The sequence below is a fragment of the Hydra viridissima genome, unplaced genomic scaffold (genome assembly GCF_058129835.1).
Source record: "Hydra viridissima isolate aposymbiotic clone 2 unplaced genomic scaffold, HvirCarnegie_v1 scaffold_5, whole genome shotgun sequence".
Classification (NCBI taxonomy): Eukaryota; Metazoa; Cnidaria; class Hydrozoa; order Anthoathecata; family Hydridae; genus Hydra; species Hydra viridissima.
The window spans coordinates 14,878,743-14,893,914 of NW_028324304.1; the positions used below are offsets into that span (position 1 = coordinate 14,878,743).

The 15,172-nt window shown below is 29.7% G+C and overlaps 2 protein-coding genes and 1 long non-coding RNA gene across 3 annotated transcripts in view; 1 reads left to right on the forward strand and 2 right to left on the reverse strand.

Moving 5' to 3' along the window:
- The window catches only part of LOC145189100 (polyunsaturated fatty acid 5-lipoxygenase-like), a 6,368-nt gene extending 2,896 nt beyond the window's left edge, over positions 1-3,472 (reverse strand). The window contains exons 1-8 of the mRNA XM_090086711.1: positions 3,301-3,472; positions 1,845-2,404; positions 1,613-1,657; positions 1,336-1,470; positions 958-1,058; positions 691-826; positions 402-594; positions 193-310 (exon numbers count right to left, since the gene is read on the reverse strand). Coding sequence (XP_089942837.1) covers positions 193-310; positions 402-594; positions 691-826; positions 958-1,058; positions 1,336-1,470; positions 1,613-1,657; positions 1,845-2,345 — 1,229 coding nt within the window. The 5' untranslated portion in view covers positions 2,346-2,404; positions 3,301-3,472. The remainder of the gene's footprint in view (positions 1-192; positions 311-401; positions 595-690; positions 827-957; positions 1,059-1,335; positions 1,471-1,612; positions 1,658-1,844; positions 2,405-3,300) is intronic.
- Positions 3,473-6,299: 2,827 nt separating this feature from the next.
- Positions 6,300-9,715, reverse strand: LOC145189529 (uncharacterized). Its single transcript, XM_090088521.1, has 6 exons — positions 9,103-9,715; positions 8,608-9,013; positions 8,347-8,370; positions 7,444-7,525; positions 7,044-7,252; positions 6,300-6,685 (listed from the first exon to the last, which is right to left on the reverse strand). Exons 2-6 carry the CDS (start codon positions 8,824-8,826, stop codon positions 6,503-6,505), a joined length of 717 nt encoding a protein of 238 aa, XP_089944647.1. The 5' UTR covers positions 8,827-9,013; positions 9,103-9,715; the 3' UTR covers positions 6,300-6,502.
- Positions 9,716-12,302: 2,587 nt separating this feature from the next.
- Positions 12,303-14,532, forward strand: LOC149888866 (uncharacterized). Its single transcript, XR_016452669.1, has 3 exons — positions 12,303-14,126; positions 14,205-14,252; positions 14,366-14,532. It is a non-coding gene; the product is annotated as an uncharacterized LOC149888866 (long non-coding RNA).
- The last annotated feature ends 640 nt before the right edge of the window (positions 14,533-15,172 follow it).

Here is a 15,172-nt window from a genome sequence, read left to right on the forward strand (position 1 = left end):
ACGGTTTAATGTAACTCTATTCCGTTACACTTCTATTGCATTTTATCTCTATTAAACCCTTTTTTAAAACTCCAAATTGCCTTAATTGCCTCAATTGCCTCAAATTCTTCTAATTGATTTACTGGCGGTTTTTGTCTTTTTTATTTTGTCATAGAAAAGGACAAAATTCTTTAAATAAGAATTTAAACTTACTGATTTATAGCCAAAACCAGTCGCAAATATGGCGCAAGTAGCCTATATATTGGGTGTGACGGTGACAGTTGTCGGTTCATCGCGACTGTTATAAGTTCCAAAATCCAATGAGTGGCGGCTGTAACAAAAACAAAAAAAAAAAACAGAAAAAGGCTCTATGTTTTCTCAGCAAAAAAAATTTTTTTAAAAATTTCCACGATTTTATTTACTTGATAATAGGCAAGCTCTCTGATACACAGCATCTGCATTATTAAACCACATTTTTGCCAATAGCCAAGTGTAATACGGATCGTTCGGTACAAACAAAGGGTTAGTATCTGACTTCTCCTGGTACAATTGAATTGCAATGGGAAGAAGAATGTCCTCTTTGTTTAGATAGAAGAGCGCCATAGGACTCGGTATCTAAATTTAAAGTTTTTTTCTGTGAAAATTTTTTGACAGAAATTAATTGTTATCTTTTTTTTTATCCCAACTTTAATGTTCAATACTAAAACTTACAAGTTGTCGATTTTCCCCATTCAACAAACCATTCAACAACGAATGATTAACGATGAATATTTTTTTATTTTCTATTGCCTCACTTAAACTGAAGCCTTCTAAATAATCTTCAACTGACTCATTTGTGACAGCAAAGCTAAAGTTAAGAAACTTTGAACAGTGGCGATTTTAATAATAATAGTTATACAAAAAAAAACAAGTCTTAACATCATTTACTATCATGAAAAACAGCGGAAATAAAATTTTTATTTATTTCATAAGTCTTACTTTTCAGGGATTTCTTTACAAAGTTTTATAGACCGTGAATTGCAACCAGCTAGTCGTTGTGCCCCAAAATGCTGGTCAGATTTCCAATCTTTATCCAAAGCCTGTAATATTGGTGAAAATGCTAGTAACTTTTAGTTAGCTATACCACAATATTTTTCAAAGGAAAATTCTTTAAAAAAAGGTTGTTTACAATAGATCATTAAAACAAAGAAAAAAGAATTCATCTGGGAATTAGTTTAGCAAACATATTCAGTTGAAAGAGAATTAAATTAGCACATTCACTTAGAAACCATTTTAAATTACATATAGTAATAAAGGTGCTTTGATTAAGTCTTACATTAGGTCTTACATTAGGTCTCAAATTACAAAGGTGCTTACATTAGGTCTTCTGAACTTTCCTTTTTCTTTAAACAAGCTTTCAATTTCATCAAAACTTGACCAATTTTTAGGTTTTTGATATTCTGGAATTTGATATATTCTAAAAGTTTCTGAACGTTTTTGCATTATATCCCACTAAAAAACAATCATTAAAAAACACGTAAATAAAGAATAATATACACCGAAATAAAAAATATTTAAAATGCTGTATACATATTCCCAAAATTAATGATGATAAAAAAATAATAAAGTAAATAATAATTACGATAAAACTGACCTTATAAAAGTTACTAAATACTTCGTCACGAGGTATATTGCGCAACTATAAATCGATTTTAATAAATGATCACATCAGATAGAAAAAAATTAAAAAAACATCAAAAGTAAAATGCAATTTGAACGAAGTTTTTACAACTGGCTTCAAATATTGCATAAAAAAAAAAATGAACAGTTAAATAAACTAACGGGAAAAAAATGTTGAATATGACAAAAAATATATCCTGTTCTACCTGAGGCGGTCTGTGGTTAGATTTTTGATATCCATACAAAACGCGTTTTATATTTAGTTCGCTGGAGCGTTGTTTTAATGAAGACTCGTGTTGGGGTAGACATGTATCAAACTCGCAGACGGTGAGTGGTCGATTTCGAAGCCATCTATTTATTGGGAAAATAGTTTCGTATTCGGTTTCTTCGTCAATATGACGTATTGTGATTCTTTCAACAAACCATTCCACATCGTTCTGCTCCTTATTTTTTTCAATGATAATTCTATTTATTGTTCCAAAGTCTTTCATTTTGTAAATGTTGAAACTGTTTATTCTACCTTTTTTGAATACGGTCACACAGCAGCCTGAAAGTTGTATTTGCTTCTTTTCTTTTCTTTCGTCATTGATGAGGGTCACCTCCGCTTTACTATGAAGCCCTGCACCTTTAGTATCCCCAGTTTTGATTGATATGATATAATTGGGTACATCAAAAAACTCCAAGCATCCTGAGGGACCGTTCCCCATTATAAAACTTGTTTCTCAGGTCTTAATATTTTCTCAGTAGATTCTCAGCAACTTCTTATCTAAACAGCAATAATGTTTTGGGTTTTTCTACTCATTTTCATAACGAAACTCACGAAGAAATTTCGTTTCTAAAATTAATTTCCATGGTCATGCATTTAATACGCAACACAAAAAAGCGAAATCTCCTGTTCTTGTAAACTTTACTAGCACTTTGCAACGCGATGAGTAAATGTCCTACCAATTTTATATATTTATATTGCGAGGAGTACTGTGAATTGAAACTAAACTGAATATTTAATTTTTTTAATTTCATTGTTAAATTATTTAAGCTGCGGCCGTTTTACTTAATAAAGTGCGTTAAATCGAGGCGCGTTTATGGCTAAATAGAAATTTTTGCAATATTACGGAGATCATGAGCAAAAAGAATAACGTCAGATAGAGGAATGAGTGAGGGGGTTCTTTTTGTTACGATATGCATGGTTCATAAATCTCTCTCTCTCTCTTTCAAGTTTTGATGCTTATTAAGTAACTGTATATGAATACTCTTAATAAAATGACAAAAACCAAAACATTTTTAACTTTATTACATTAGTTTTATATTCTAAATGCATTTGATACAAGTTTACATAAATTTAGCTTTCATCGCACATTTTGCAGTTCTTATTTATTACTTTGCCCTAGCTGGAGATAAAGAACTATTTTCAGAATAAGATTTGTGTTCGTATTAGATATTATAAAGAAGTAAAAAATACGAAAGCAATTTAGAAGGACAGAGACGAGCATTTGAGTTTTACTCAAAAATTTTCATATAATCGATAGGAGTGACAAACCAATTAGCTTAGAAAAGCTTTGAAATGATTGTTGTTGAGAAAGTTTTAATAGAGATATTGATCGAGAAATTGAAAAAACTCTTAAGAAGAAATTTCGGTCTTACCCTGATCTTTTTTGAACTTACCCTCATTCTTCAAGAAATGACAATGGGCGATGAAAGTTTAAAAGTGGCGACTGTTTCTTCAAGTTGATCCCAGCGTTGTCATGGATTACTAAAGAAACGAACTGGTAATCCCTCTCGGATCTGTCCCATAAATATCATGTTCTTTTCCCTCACTTCAATTAAAACATAATATAAAAAATTAAAAAATACTTTCCGAATGAATAACGTTTGCATAATATATGCATCATATATACATAATAAGTCACAAAATTAATTATGCATAGTTAGCGTCTTATTGTTCAAAGAAGTAAAACTCGTTCTTACAGCGACCCTCTATAAACGCATAAACATTTACTAAAAAATTAAAATTAGCTGATTTTATGTATTCAAATTTATTTAATAGAAAACAAGTAAGCAGTTTTTTTTAATGTTTAGTTAATTATATATGCAGCCGCCAAAAAGCCGTTGACGATCTTACATCATTATTCAATTTAAGGATAAATTTCGCCAGAAAGTTCTATATTACAATTTGAAGGTTTTTGGGTGTAGTCATGGCCGCTGAGAGAAATTTCGGGCCCCGGGGAAGTTTTCTTAAGGGGCCCTCATTATGATCAATTACATACTCAGGACCAAAAGAAACGTGCTCTGGTCATTGTAAATGAAAAATAAAAGTTAATTAAATCTTTTAAAAGTCAAAACTATTTAAATATTTTAAAAATTACATTAAAAAATTGTTTTTACACACGCGGGGCCCGGGAATCTTCCCCGTCCACCCGTCCACCCCCTCTCGGCTGCGATGGGTGTAGTACCTTGTTAAAATAATTTAATTTCCTTTTTATTTAACATCCTCATTCTTTAACAATAACACAAGCATCCTTTCGTTTTTTAAATTAGGTTTTTGTTTGACTTTAAAATTGTTCCCTTCTAGTTAGAGTTTAGTGGTTAAAGGTTTTCCGTTTGTTCTGATTTGATGGCCAATCACTTATTCTGATAACCGTTATTGTTCTGAAATTAATGGCTACAGTTCTAACTATATTTGTTTTAACACTAGATCATTTAAAAAAAAAACGAATTTACTTCGTTCCTAAAATAATGGAACACTTTTTTAAAACATTGAGTTTTTACTTGCGTTATCAAACTAACCTATAAGTTTTGATACTATAAAACTTTTCTTCGTTAAAAAGTTTTACAATAAAAAAAGGTTTTGATTATTGACTTGTGCTTGAGTAAATAAATGAACTGAATGCGTTTTAATATACACTACTTTATCTTAGTTTCAAACATAAGTAGTCTATTTCATCACAATTCATTCAATTTCATCATAATTCATTCCATTTCATCATAACTCATTCCCTTTTGTCAAAAAAAATTATTAGCATGATTATAGCGTATTTTTGCGATGAATTGAGTACTCATCAAATATTTGAAGAGTACTCAATTCATCGCAAAACCATCAAAGCAAGCTGAAACGATTAATCATCGAAACCAATTTAGTAAAATGAGCATCACTCATTTTTTGAAACGCGACTGTTAACTCACAGTTTTAAGTTTAATTATTTAACTTTAACGTTCTTAATTTTGCATGTTTTAATGTGGACGAGACACTCAGTTTGAAATTTTAACTAACATATTATGACTTTGGGAAATTAGTTTCATCGGCGACGGTTAAACGTAAAAAGAATTTATTATGATTAAAACCAAGGACGTCAATACATTAAAAAAATGGGGACTTTTTTTACCGTAGGTAATTTTTCCACTTAAGAAAATTTCCCAGAACAGAAGGAAAATAGCAATCAAACAACTTGGTTTGCAATATTGTTACTTTTAGAAAAAAAATCTTTTTATGGGAAAATTTCAATACATGTAAAATGGCTTTAGTAAAAAAATTATCTTTGAAACAAGAGAGGCAGTGGAGTGGCAGCTAGTGCTACTCATTAAACCGATGCACTGGGATAATAATACGCTTGATAACACCCAAGAGTTTACGAAATACAAAATACAACTTGAACGATTATCCAAGTACATGATAACTTTCTACCGCAGTTTAATGATTGATAACTTTTTTTTAAAGTTTATATAAAGATATATTAAAACAAATAAAAACTTACAAAAAAAAAGTCGAATTAAAACAAATACGAAAGATTACAACAAATAAGATGAACTACAACAAATAAGAGGAACTATAACAAGATGAATTACAACAAGATGAATTACAACAAATAAGATGAATTACAACAAGATGAATTACAACAAGTAAGAGGAACTACAACAAGATGAATTACAACAAATGTTCAGAAGCAAAAACAAAAGCAAAAAAAAAAAAAAAATCATGAAGATGTATTTTGTCTATTAAGGTTAATTTTACCTCTAAATGTAAATATATTAAATGTTAACTTTTTTGAGGTTTATTGCTCCTCAAAATCTAAAATGAATCGTTCCTCTAAATGCACCGAAATACAAAAGCTTGCTTCTGTAAAAATGTGCATCAACTTTTCATCACTGTTACATCTTGACCTTTTGTTTATTTTTATCGCAAAATAGTGCTAAGCTATGCATTATACCTTTAAGGCTCGATGCATATGTTTCACTTTTGTATCGTGTTCTTATGTTGGAGTTAACATGCTGTTTTTTTGTTTTTTTTATGATTGAAATATTTTAATTAAAAATAAATATGTTGCAACTTGTCCGGATACTTGTTGTAACATCTTTTTTTCTGTTTTATTTGTTGCAGGATAAACTTTTATTTGCAATTTGACTTTAAAAATTCAAAGAGACTTTTGTATTTAAATATGTTTAAAACCGGGAGTTTTGATAAATTTTTGAAATAAATCTTCTCAGTTATTGTTTGACGTAAAACTTACGTATAAACTTACATCAAAGAAATAACGATTAATCTCATGCAGTTGAACGATAATGAGACTGGAGTGATTTACAGATTTTTGTTTTTTTTCTCCTTCGTACACCGGTCGTTTTTATACCAGCGCAACTGGAAACGTCTTTAGGTAACCCTTAGAAAGAACTGCGTAAGACTATTTATCAACACTTAACAAAAGTACTAAACACATTTTCTCTGCGTAAAAAACGTGACCCTATAAATAAAATTCCAGTAGGAGCTACAGAACGTTTTAAAAAAATTCTTCATTTCAAACCAAGACTTGATTTCAGTTGAAAGAAGGAGATTACTACAGCAATCGCCTATTCCTATAAGCTGTTTATTAAGAAATTATATAACGGTAACATTAGATTGTAGATTGGCGATTTGGTTGAGGTTAGAATTAGACTTTGAAATCAGTTTGGATGCTTTGATGCAGTCTTGTTCCAATAAATGCAACTTTTGTTTCCGATTTTCTGCTTTTTCTTTTGCTTCTAAAATTCGAACTGAACCTTCTATTTCACACATGGAAGCCTAAAAAAAAAAAAAAAATTTTTTTTTTAACTTTTATTTGCTTCTTCTTGTTTTTCTTACTGATATGTTTTATGTAATCTGTCAAAGCCACTTTATAATCTCTTCGACAATTTTGATCAAATCAATCATTTTTTATGGTTGTAAGAAAATTTTTCAAATGAAGACAAAAAAACAAAAACAAATCGAAATAAAATTTTTAATAATATAAAACGTCAAGTTGCTGGTAAACATTTTTCGCCAAAAAAAAAAAGACGTTGAGTATCAATAAAAAAACAATAAAATATTATTTTTTTATTGTTTAGTTAAATATTAAAAGATATTGATGTTATTATTAAATTAAAAATAATAAATAACTGACTGGTCTTTCTTTACGAATTGATGGCTCTCTTTTTTTATTGTTAATGCTGTCTGTTTCTCTACACGCACAATCGTCATTTAGTGACATATGATGGCATCTTCTCGGGTTACCAGTTCTAACTTTTAAACTCTTGTCTTCCTCTGTTGAGCCATTTTGATTGGATTTTACCAACGAAAACATTTTTCTTCCACATACACATCGCGTATAACCTAGAAATTAGGAAAAGAATAGGTATGTATATGTAAAAATATAATTCTTATTTCTTCTCTTTTTAATCTTTACAAAAAAGAGTTTTTAGTGGTATAAAAATTTTTTAAAAGAAATAGTTGATAAAAATGTTAATTATTTTTGGACAATTTAGTGCTCAAGCCCAAGCTCTTTTTTAATTGAAATTGCTTACTTCTATCAAACATGTCGTAGACAGAGCTTGCTGTAGATCGACGTCCAATTTTTTCTTTATTTCCTTCACCAGTCTCATTAGTCTACAAAAAAACAAAAAAGTTGAAAGAGCAATAAATATTATGGGCTAATGAGTAAATTAAATTTTTGCAACTTAAAAATAAAAAAATTGTAACAATCAAAGGTTAAATTGTCATAAATATTTAAACTTATATCATTGTCTATTAGCCTGTTTTTTATTAAAATCAATATTCAATTTAATCAAAATCAATATTCTTGAACTAAAAATATGTAATCGAAGCAAAATGAAAAAGAGGATTTTATGCAAGTTGTCTCTCATAGAAACAAAAGGAAGCGCCGAAGCCACCTTTATTTATTCAATAAAGAATTTATTTATCTGAAAGCAGCTGATAAAAGGCTCACGAAAAAAAAAATTATTTATTGCGAAACATACATACAATTAAGTCAGTTAATAAATTTCAACATATTGATCATGAAATATTATTTGAGGCTGGTAAGGTTCTAAGTGTTTCAAGTAGTCTTTAAACTAAAATATTTTGTTCTATGAAGGAACAATCTTAAGCCTCTGTTTACATTGAAACCTTTTGTTTCATCGAAGTTTTCTAATCTCAATAACAAATACTGCGAGTTATTTATTCATGACATTTTATGAACATTAAAACATTGTTTGATAACAAAAATGTTGTAAACTAACGTTAAATTTGAACAGTCAAAGTTGTTGAATGACTGTCTGAAGTTCTACTTGCATAATTAGACAAAATAGCTTGTCTATTTGGGTTAATTTTTCTTTAAACTTTTTTTAAAGCATTGTTAATCAACTCATCAGTGTTAACGTTTCATAAATACTAATTCAGAATGAAATTCTAATGCTATAATTACTCACCAATTTCATTCGCAAATCATGTTCCTAAAATAAAAGAAGGTGCAAGGTACTAAATTAATAAAAGGTACTGGGTACTAGGTATTAGATAACTTTAATTTTAATGAATGTGTATTATAATTACAGTTCCGTTGTACGAATTTAAGTAATACGATTTAAAAAACTTTTTCTCTGTGTGTGTCTCTCTCTGTGTCTCTTTTGAAAATAAAATGGAAAAACTAAATAAATAAATAAAATTGAAGTTGCGTAAATTCAATATTCTACCTTTTCCAGCAGCATTTGATACTTTCCTAACTTCAAATTAAAATCTTTACGCTCTTTGTCGATTTGCGAGAGTAACCTTTTATTGTAGCCACTGACTTCTGAAAATTTTCTGACACGAACAGTCTCTTCAGAGCACTTATCTAAATTCGACGATGAAGAATATCTTAAGCCAGCATTCGAAACATGACATTGATTTTTATTCATTTCTAAAACAGTCATTTGTTTCGGCTTTTCGTTGAATCACTGGTTTAATACGATACCATGAAGGATTTTCTAAGAACTGAGATTTTTTAAGTCATTGTGGATGTTTTATTCTGGTTATGATTAATAATATTGACTCTTTTTATTATCAATCACTGACAAATGGGTTTTCAACAGCTTCGGTACGCTCACATGAAATTCAAAACTAAAACAAAAATATTTACATAAATATTGACAAAAATATTTACATAACGGATAAAATATAAACACTATACACAAAATGATAGACGATACCTTGAGCGGCTTGAGAAAATTGATCTTTTCATTGACAGCGAAGTTAACAATTTTACTGTTCGCTATTACCTCGAGAATACACCCACTGGTATTTAGATGCGGGCGTGGCCTAAAAGAATAAAAAAATAGTTATTGAGTCAACTGATGCAGCTAAAAAATGTTTTTCAATCAACCAATGGTCAAAGGAAGCCAAAGGGGAATCTAAGGTCAACCAAACATCTGAGTTGACATATTAATAACAATACTAGAAGATTTTTTGAAAAAGTTATACATTCCATCATAATTTTAAGTAAGCTTTACGTCCGCCCCTCATTGGTTTAGTCTTCACTAATTGGTGTAATATGCAATTATTTTAATTACTTTAAGATTACGTTTAACTTGTAATTAGCTTAAAGTATGTCCAACAAACTGGATATAGAAATATAGCTACTGCTGAATGGAATATAAAGGTTTGTCACAATACTCCATGTGGAAACCCATTTAAAATTTCTAAAAAGCCTAATTCTTATAAAAAAAAAAGTGTTTTGTAAAAGTATAAAAATTGTAAGCAATATAAGAAGTAAATCTTAGGCGAGTAACAGGGTTTGTCAACAGTGAAGAAAATGTGACATCTAAAATTAAAACAATGAACAAGTTCAAACATTACTTAAAGATAATCTCAGCGGGAAAATGAAAAGTGAAAGTGTCATTACGTCAAGAAGAGACGTAATGACAATTACGCTTTTCATTTGCTGTATTTGTTTATAAGTGTTTTCACACAAATCTTCTAGTAAAAATTTATAAAATAAAAACAAACAAACCAAAAAAAAAAAAAAAAAAAAAAGAAAATGGCTTTAAAATTTTTTGTTTCGGTAAAATTTACTAACCTTTTCTATCGCGTGACTTTAACTTTTAGTTAGTTGACCAGTTAGCTAAGGATGCGTCAAGCAACGAAATAAATTATTCCAAATAGAGTAGGAAGTTTAATCAAGACAGTGTGCTTCTATAATAACTTGGCACTAAACAAAATCTAATGCTATAACGAAGGCATAAGGTCGGAAGCAAACATTAAGACCAAATCAGTTACTTTAAATAATTTTCTCCGTGTTACTTTGCAATAGTAATTAAACACGGAATATAAGAGTCTCCCATATTCAAAATACAAAAAAAATTCTCTTTAATTCAAAATATTCACCTTTAGTAGCAATAACAGAATGAGTCTGCGACGGATACTTTTGGCATTTTTTTCAGGATTAGGATTTAAGGATCATTTAATTGAGATCAGGGATTACGGATGTCAAAGTCCATGGTCTTTGGACTCTGTTTTCTACTTCTCTGTCTTCTACCCTAATCAGTGAAACGTTTAGTTACTTATAAACTTCTGATTATTTACACAGGTTTAGCTGTCTTTAAATTAGTCCGAATTCGATTGAATTGGGGAATGATGTATAAATAGAAATAGCACCACTTTCACCCTAAAGTTTGAAACTTTAGGGTGAAAATGATGTTATTTCTATTTATATATATCATTCCCCATTTTCTCTATCATTAAAAATAGATAAATCGGCAGCTAAAAGATTCCTTCTCACATCTCAGGCTTCTGCGAATATAATACGAAACGTTTAAAATAAAAATTTTGTTTCTCCACTTCACTTTTAAATTGCGTCCGATGCAAAACCAATTAAACTGTTGGCTCCTTATGGTTGTATTTTGGGTTAAAAAAAAACATCGATGGTAAACAATTTTAAATAAAAAGTTTTTAAAAAACTAAAATGCCAAAGGATATGAATCATTTCGAGCAACCTCTTTCGAAAGCCGTAATTTAAACTGTTCTGTTGCGAAAGCCGTAACTTAAATTGTTTTCTGCTGCCACTTACGAAAGAGGTTTCTCGAAGCTCATACTTATTACCAGTGTTTTAGAAAATTAGTGTAAACTATTTTATTAAAAACTTTAGTTGAATAAAAACAAGATAACTTTAAAAATGAACCAGTTTTTAATTTTTTCCTTTCCTTTTTTTTCTCTCCCCCCGCCCCATACCATTCTGTCCCCTTCCAAAAAAAAAGACGCATTTACGCACACCAGATGTTAACCTATCTTAGTCGACCACTGTTTAAAGTTTTAAATTTCAATTCAAGAATATTCAACTTTTAACCAGTAAAAAAATCTGATTTTAATGAGCATTTGTATAAAGGTTAATCATGTTCTAAAAATCTGATTCCGAACTGCTACAATACAAAATTCCGAACTGTTACAATACAAAAGTCCGAACTGCTACAATACAAAAGTCCGAACTGCTACAATACAAATCTGATGTAAACAAAAACAGTTAATAAGCATATTTCTCCTTAATTTTTCCTTGAATATTTCCTTAGATTTGTTATGGGACATTTTCATAGCTTCCAATTTTTACCGCTGCTTATCGAGCATAACACATTTCCAATCACCTTTTACACGCATGTGTACCAAATGATTGGTACGCATGCGTATAAAACTTGATTGGTAAAGTAAAAACAGAAGAGGAGCAAAGCCATCCTCTTTTGCAAGAAAATGTTTTTAATGATATGAAGGCCAAAGCAAATTTTCAAAAATTAAAATATTTTACATATAGCTGCTAATGATTAAGTTTCAGTGAACTAGAAACGCAGCACATAAAATTTCGTTTGTGATTAAACGATCAATTTAATATGCAAATAACCATTGTAAATGCGGTGTGGTATATACCATATATCAAACCTTTCTCTCCTCTACAATAATCATTAACGTGGTTTCCTTTTCAGAAGCTAATAGCAGTTGCGCGTAAAATAAAGCAATTCAGGAACTTTAGTTATTTGGTTTGATCTGATGATATTGAAATTAATTAAAAGGCTTAAATTGCAAAATATTAAGAAACAAAGTGTATTAAAAACGAATTGGTATTTCAGTGAAATTATTAACTGCTCAAATTCACAGTTTTTCTGGACAAAAGATTTTTTTTTTTTTGAATTGATTGCGTGAGTATATATAAGTAACAATAACTTAAGCTTTGCACTAACGTGTGCAGAATATAGGGAGCTGTGCATTCCTTATAACGGCAGTGCCAACGATGGTCTCTTGATTTTTTTTCTTTTTTTTTTGTACAACAAACAAAACGAACCTGTTGCGATTAAACAACAACAAATGTTTTCTGAGAACTTTTTGTTTGAACAAAATAAACGAAAAAACCAAGTTATGTTTTGGACAAGCTAAGTTCTTTTTTTTTTTTAAATTATTAGAAGCCAATGTTAGTACAAGATAGGTTTCATTAAGGAAGTTCAGTGTTTAAGGTCAATTTAGCATCAAAAAGTATCCAAAAAATGAGTTTCAGTATCTCAAATGAAAATTCCATCTAAATATAAAATGAAAGATTTTGAAAGGTTGACTATGTGGCCCAAATAGGCGATATTATCAAGTTTCTTCATGATTTTCGTTTTGCATTTTTTACTGGTTTGATTGCTTGATCAGACATAATTAAAAGATCATTTAATTTGTAGAAGCCGGTTTTAGAGTTGAGCTGCTTTCCGTTCAGCAACTTAAAGAAGTTTTTGTATACTGGTTGAAGTTGTTAAATTTATTTTTTCCTTTAGGAATTGTTTATTAGAAATAACAAAAGAACTACTTGCCTAAATTTGGGTCACCGCCTTAAGACCTAATACTTAAAAAAATAGTACATTGTGGAATTATATGCAATTAAATGAAAACCGTGGAATGACAAAACAAGTCTGATAAAATATTTTTATTACAAGATGGCAGATGCCTACACAGTTGCAAGGATCGCAATTTGTTTGGTCGGTATTTTTTTGAATGGGATTGGTTTGTTTCTTTTATTAAAATTGAAATCTTCAAAAAAGGATCACACCCAACGATGGATTATAATTAACCTTTGCGTCATTGCATTCGGTTCAAGCACAGTCAATACAATCAGTGGATTCTTAGACGTATTGAATTTCCGTAGTTTTCAAATCGAATTCGTGTTAGGCTCAACTTTTAGAATAGGTTTTTATTTCGCTACGTTTTGGTTGGTGCTAGACAGGTATTTGCATATTAAATTGAACATGAAGTACGTTTTACATTGGTCAAAAAAGAAAACATTAGTTACAACGGTGATGTTGTACAGTTTAGCGTTGTTATTTGGAGTAGCAATTATTAAAAGCTTCAAAATATTTTTGATTAGTAAATTTGTTTACGTTGGAATGGATACAGTAATTATATTTTTTTCTGCTTTTGTCTACACTCATGCTCTAATGTTATCACGAAAGCAGAGGAATAAGATTCGATCAAATCAAACTCGCAATAGCATATTTAAAGGGCTTTTAACATCTACCGTCATTCTAATGTCTTTCATTACATTAGCAGCAGTTCCTGATATAATTGTAGTAGTTTTATATAACGCTCATTTGTCAGATATCAACAGCATTGCTATGGTTAGGATTATTAACGTTGCATACAATCTTTCATTTTGCACTGACGCGCCGATCTACATATTTGTATCGCCACAAGTTCGAAACTTAATTAAACGCAACAGCCAAAGATATCAAGGAAGTAGTAATTCTTTTCAAAGTAGCAAAACAGATCCGATTAACTGATTTATTTCCTGTTTATTAATAAAAAATCACATTAATTAAGCGATTTGTGAAGAAAAATTAACTCAACAAGAACAATTAATTGGCTCAATGAGAACAATCAAGTGATTCGAAGAGAAAAGTGACCTAACTCACACAGAACAATTAAGTGATTCACGAAGAACGATTGAATCACGGAAAACGATTAAGTGATTCACGGAAAACGATTAAGTGATTCATTTTATGTGCTTGGAAGTTTCCTGGTTTGATTTCGTCACGTTTATTTGTTTTGAAAATGCTATTTTTGTGTTAAGCTGTGTCCAAATATTTATAACTAATAATTCCATAATTAAAACTGAAAGTTTCATAGTTGAAGAAATCAGTTTAATATTCAACAAGAGTAAAAGTTATAAAGTAGCTTTTTATTTTTGCTTGAAAAATTTCAATAATTATTTTGAATAAATTTGGTAAGTAGCTATATTTGTTTACTGGCATTTATTAATCGGCTATGTAGTAGGTAGTGTTTACTATGTAAGTAAATTTAGATAGCGAATGAAGTTCGTTGTTATCAAAACGTTAACGAACTGAAGCAGGTTCGTCTGTTATTTTTAAAACATTTTAACTGTCAACAAATCGCAAATTACTTTTATGAAAACAAACTATACTGCGGATGATTACCGCTTGATTCTTCAATCATCTTCTTTAGAATTGTTGAGCTGGGACATAAAGGATGAATTTAAATGTGCGATCAAAGTCGGATTTACAACCGTTACTTTTGCATATAAAATGTTTCTTAGGGAAGTGCGAAGAAATCGTCGTTGTATCAAGCCGTATAAACAAAATTTAATTGAAAAAATTAATTCAAAGTAGAGAGGCAAGGTTTTACAATTTATTTAGCGTAAAATTTATAAAACAAATTGTGTTTTCATGTCTAAGAGTGTTCAATTTAATGACAAATTTTAAGGGCTTTTTTTTTACAGTTCTGTGAATTCTTTAAAAGTGAAATTCCATTAAGTATCAAAATGCAACGAAAATTGATTTTTTTTTTTTATATTCGATGAAGGTATACGAGTTTAAATCCTGGTATTACACGCATGTGTATCAAATTTTTGGAACGTTCTCTTTTAGTTACAAAAAAATGAATGAGATGTATAAAACAAATTAATATTTATTAACATAACAAAAACCATTTGTTCAGTGATGTCATTGTTTTAAAATAATTTCTTTTAAAATAAAAGATATAATAATGGTAAATATGTGAAAAAGTATTAAATGTCTGATGATTCATATAGCACACATAAATCTAAAAAAATCTATTTATTAAACCATATGTGGATTTAGGTAAGAATAGCAGTGGTCGGTCATTCATGTCATTCCCAAACAAGCAGGTATTCTCATGTGCAGCAAAAAGTTATGTTCATAATCAGGATTTTATACTCACGCAAAGTATCGCCTAAACAATCAACGCACAAATTGTTATTTGTATCTAACAAGTTAACTTGGCTGCATTTTA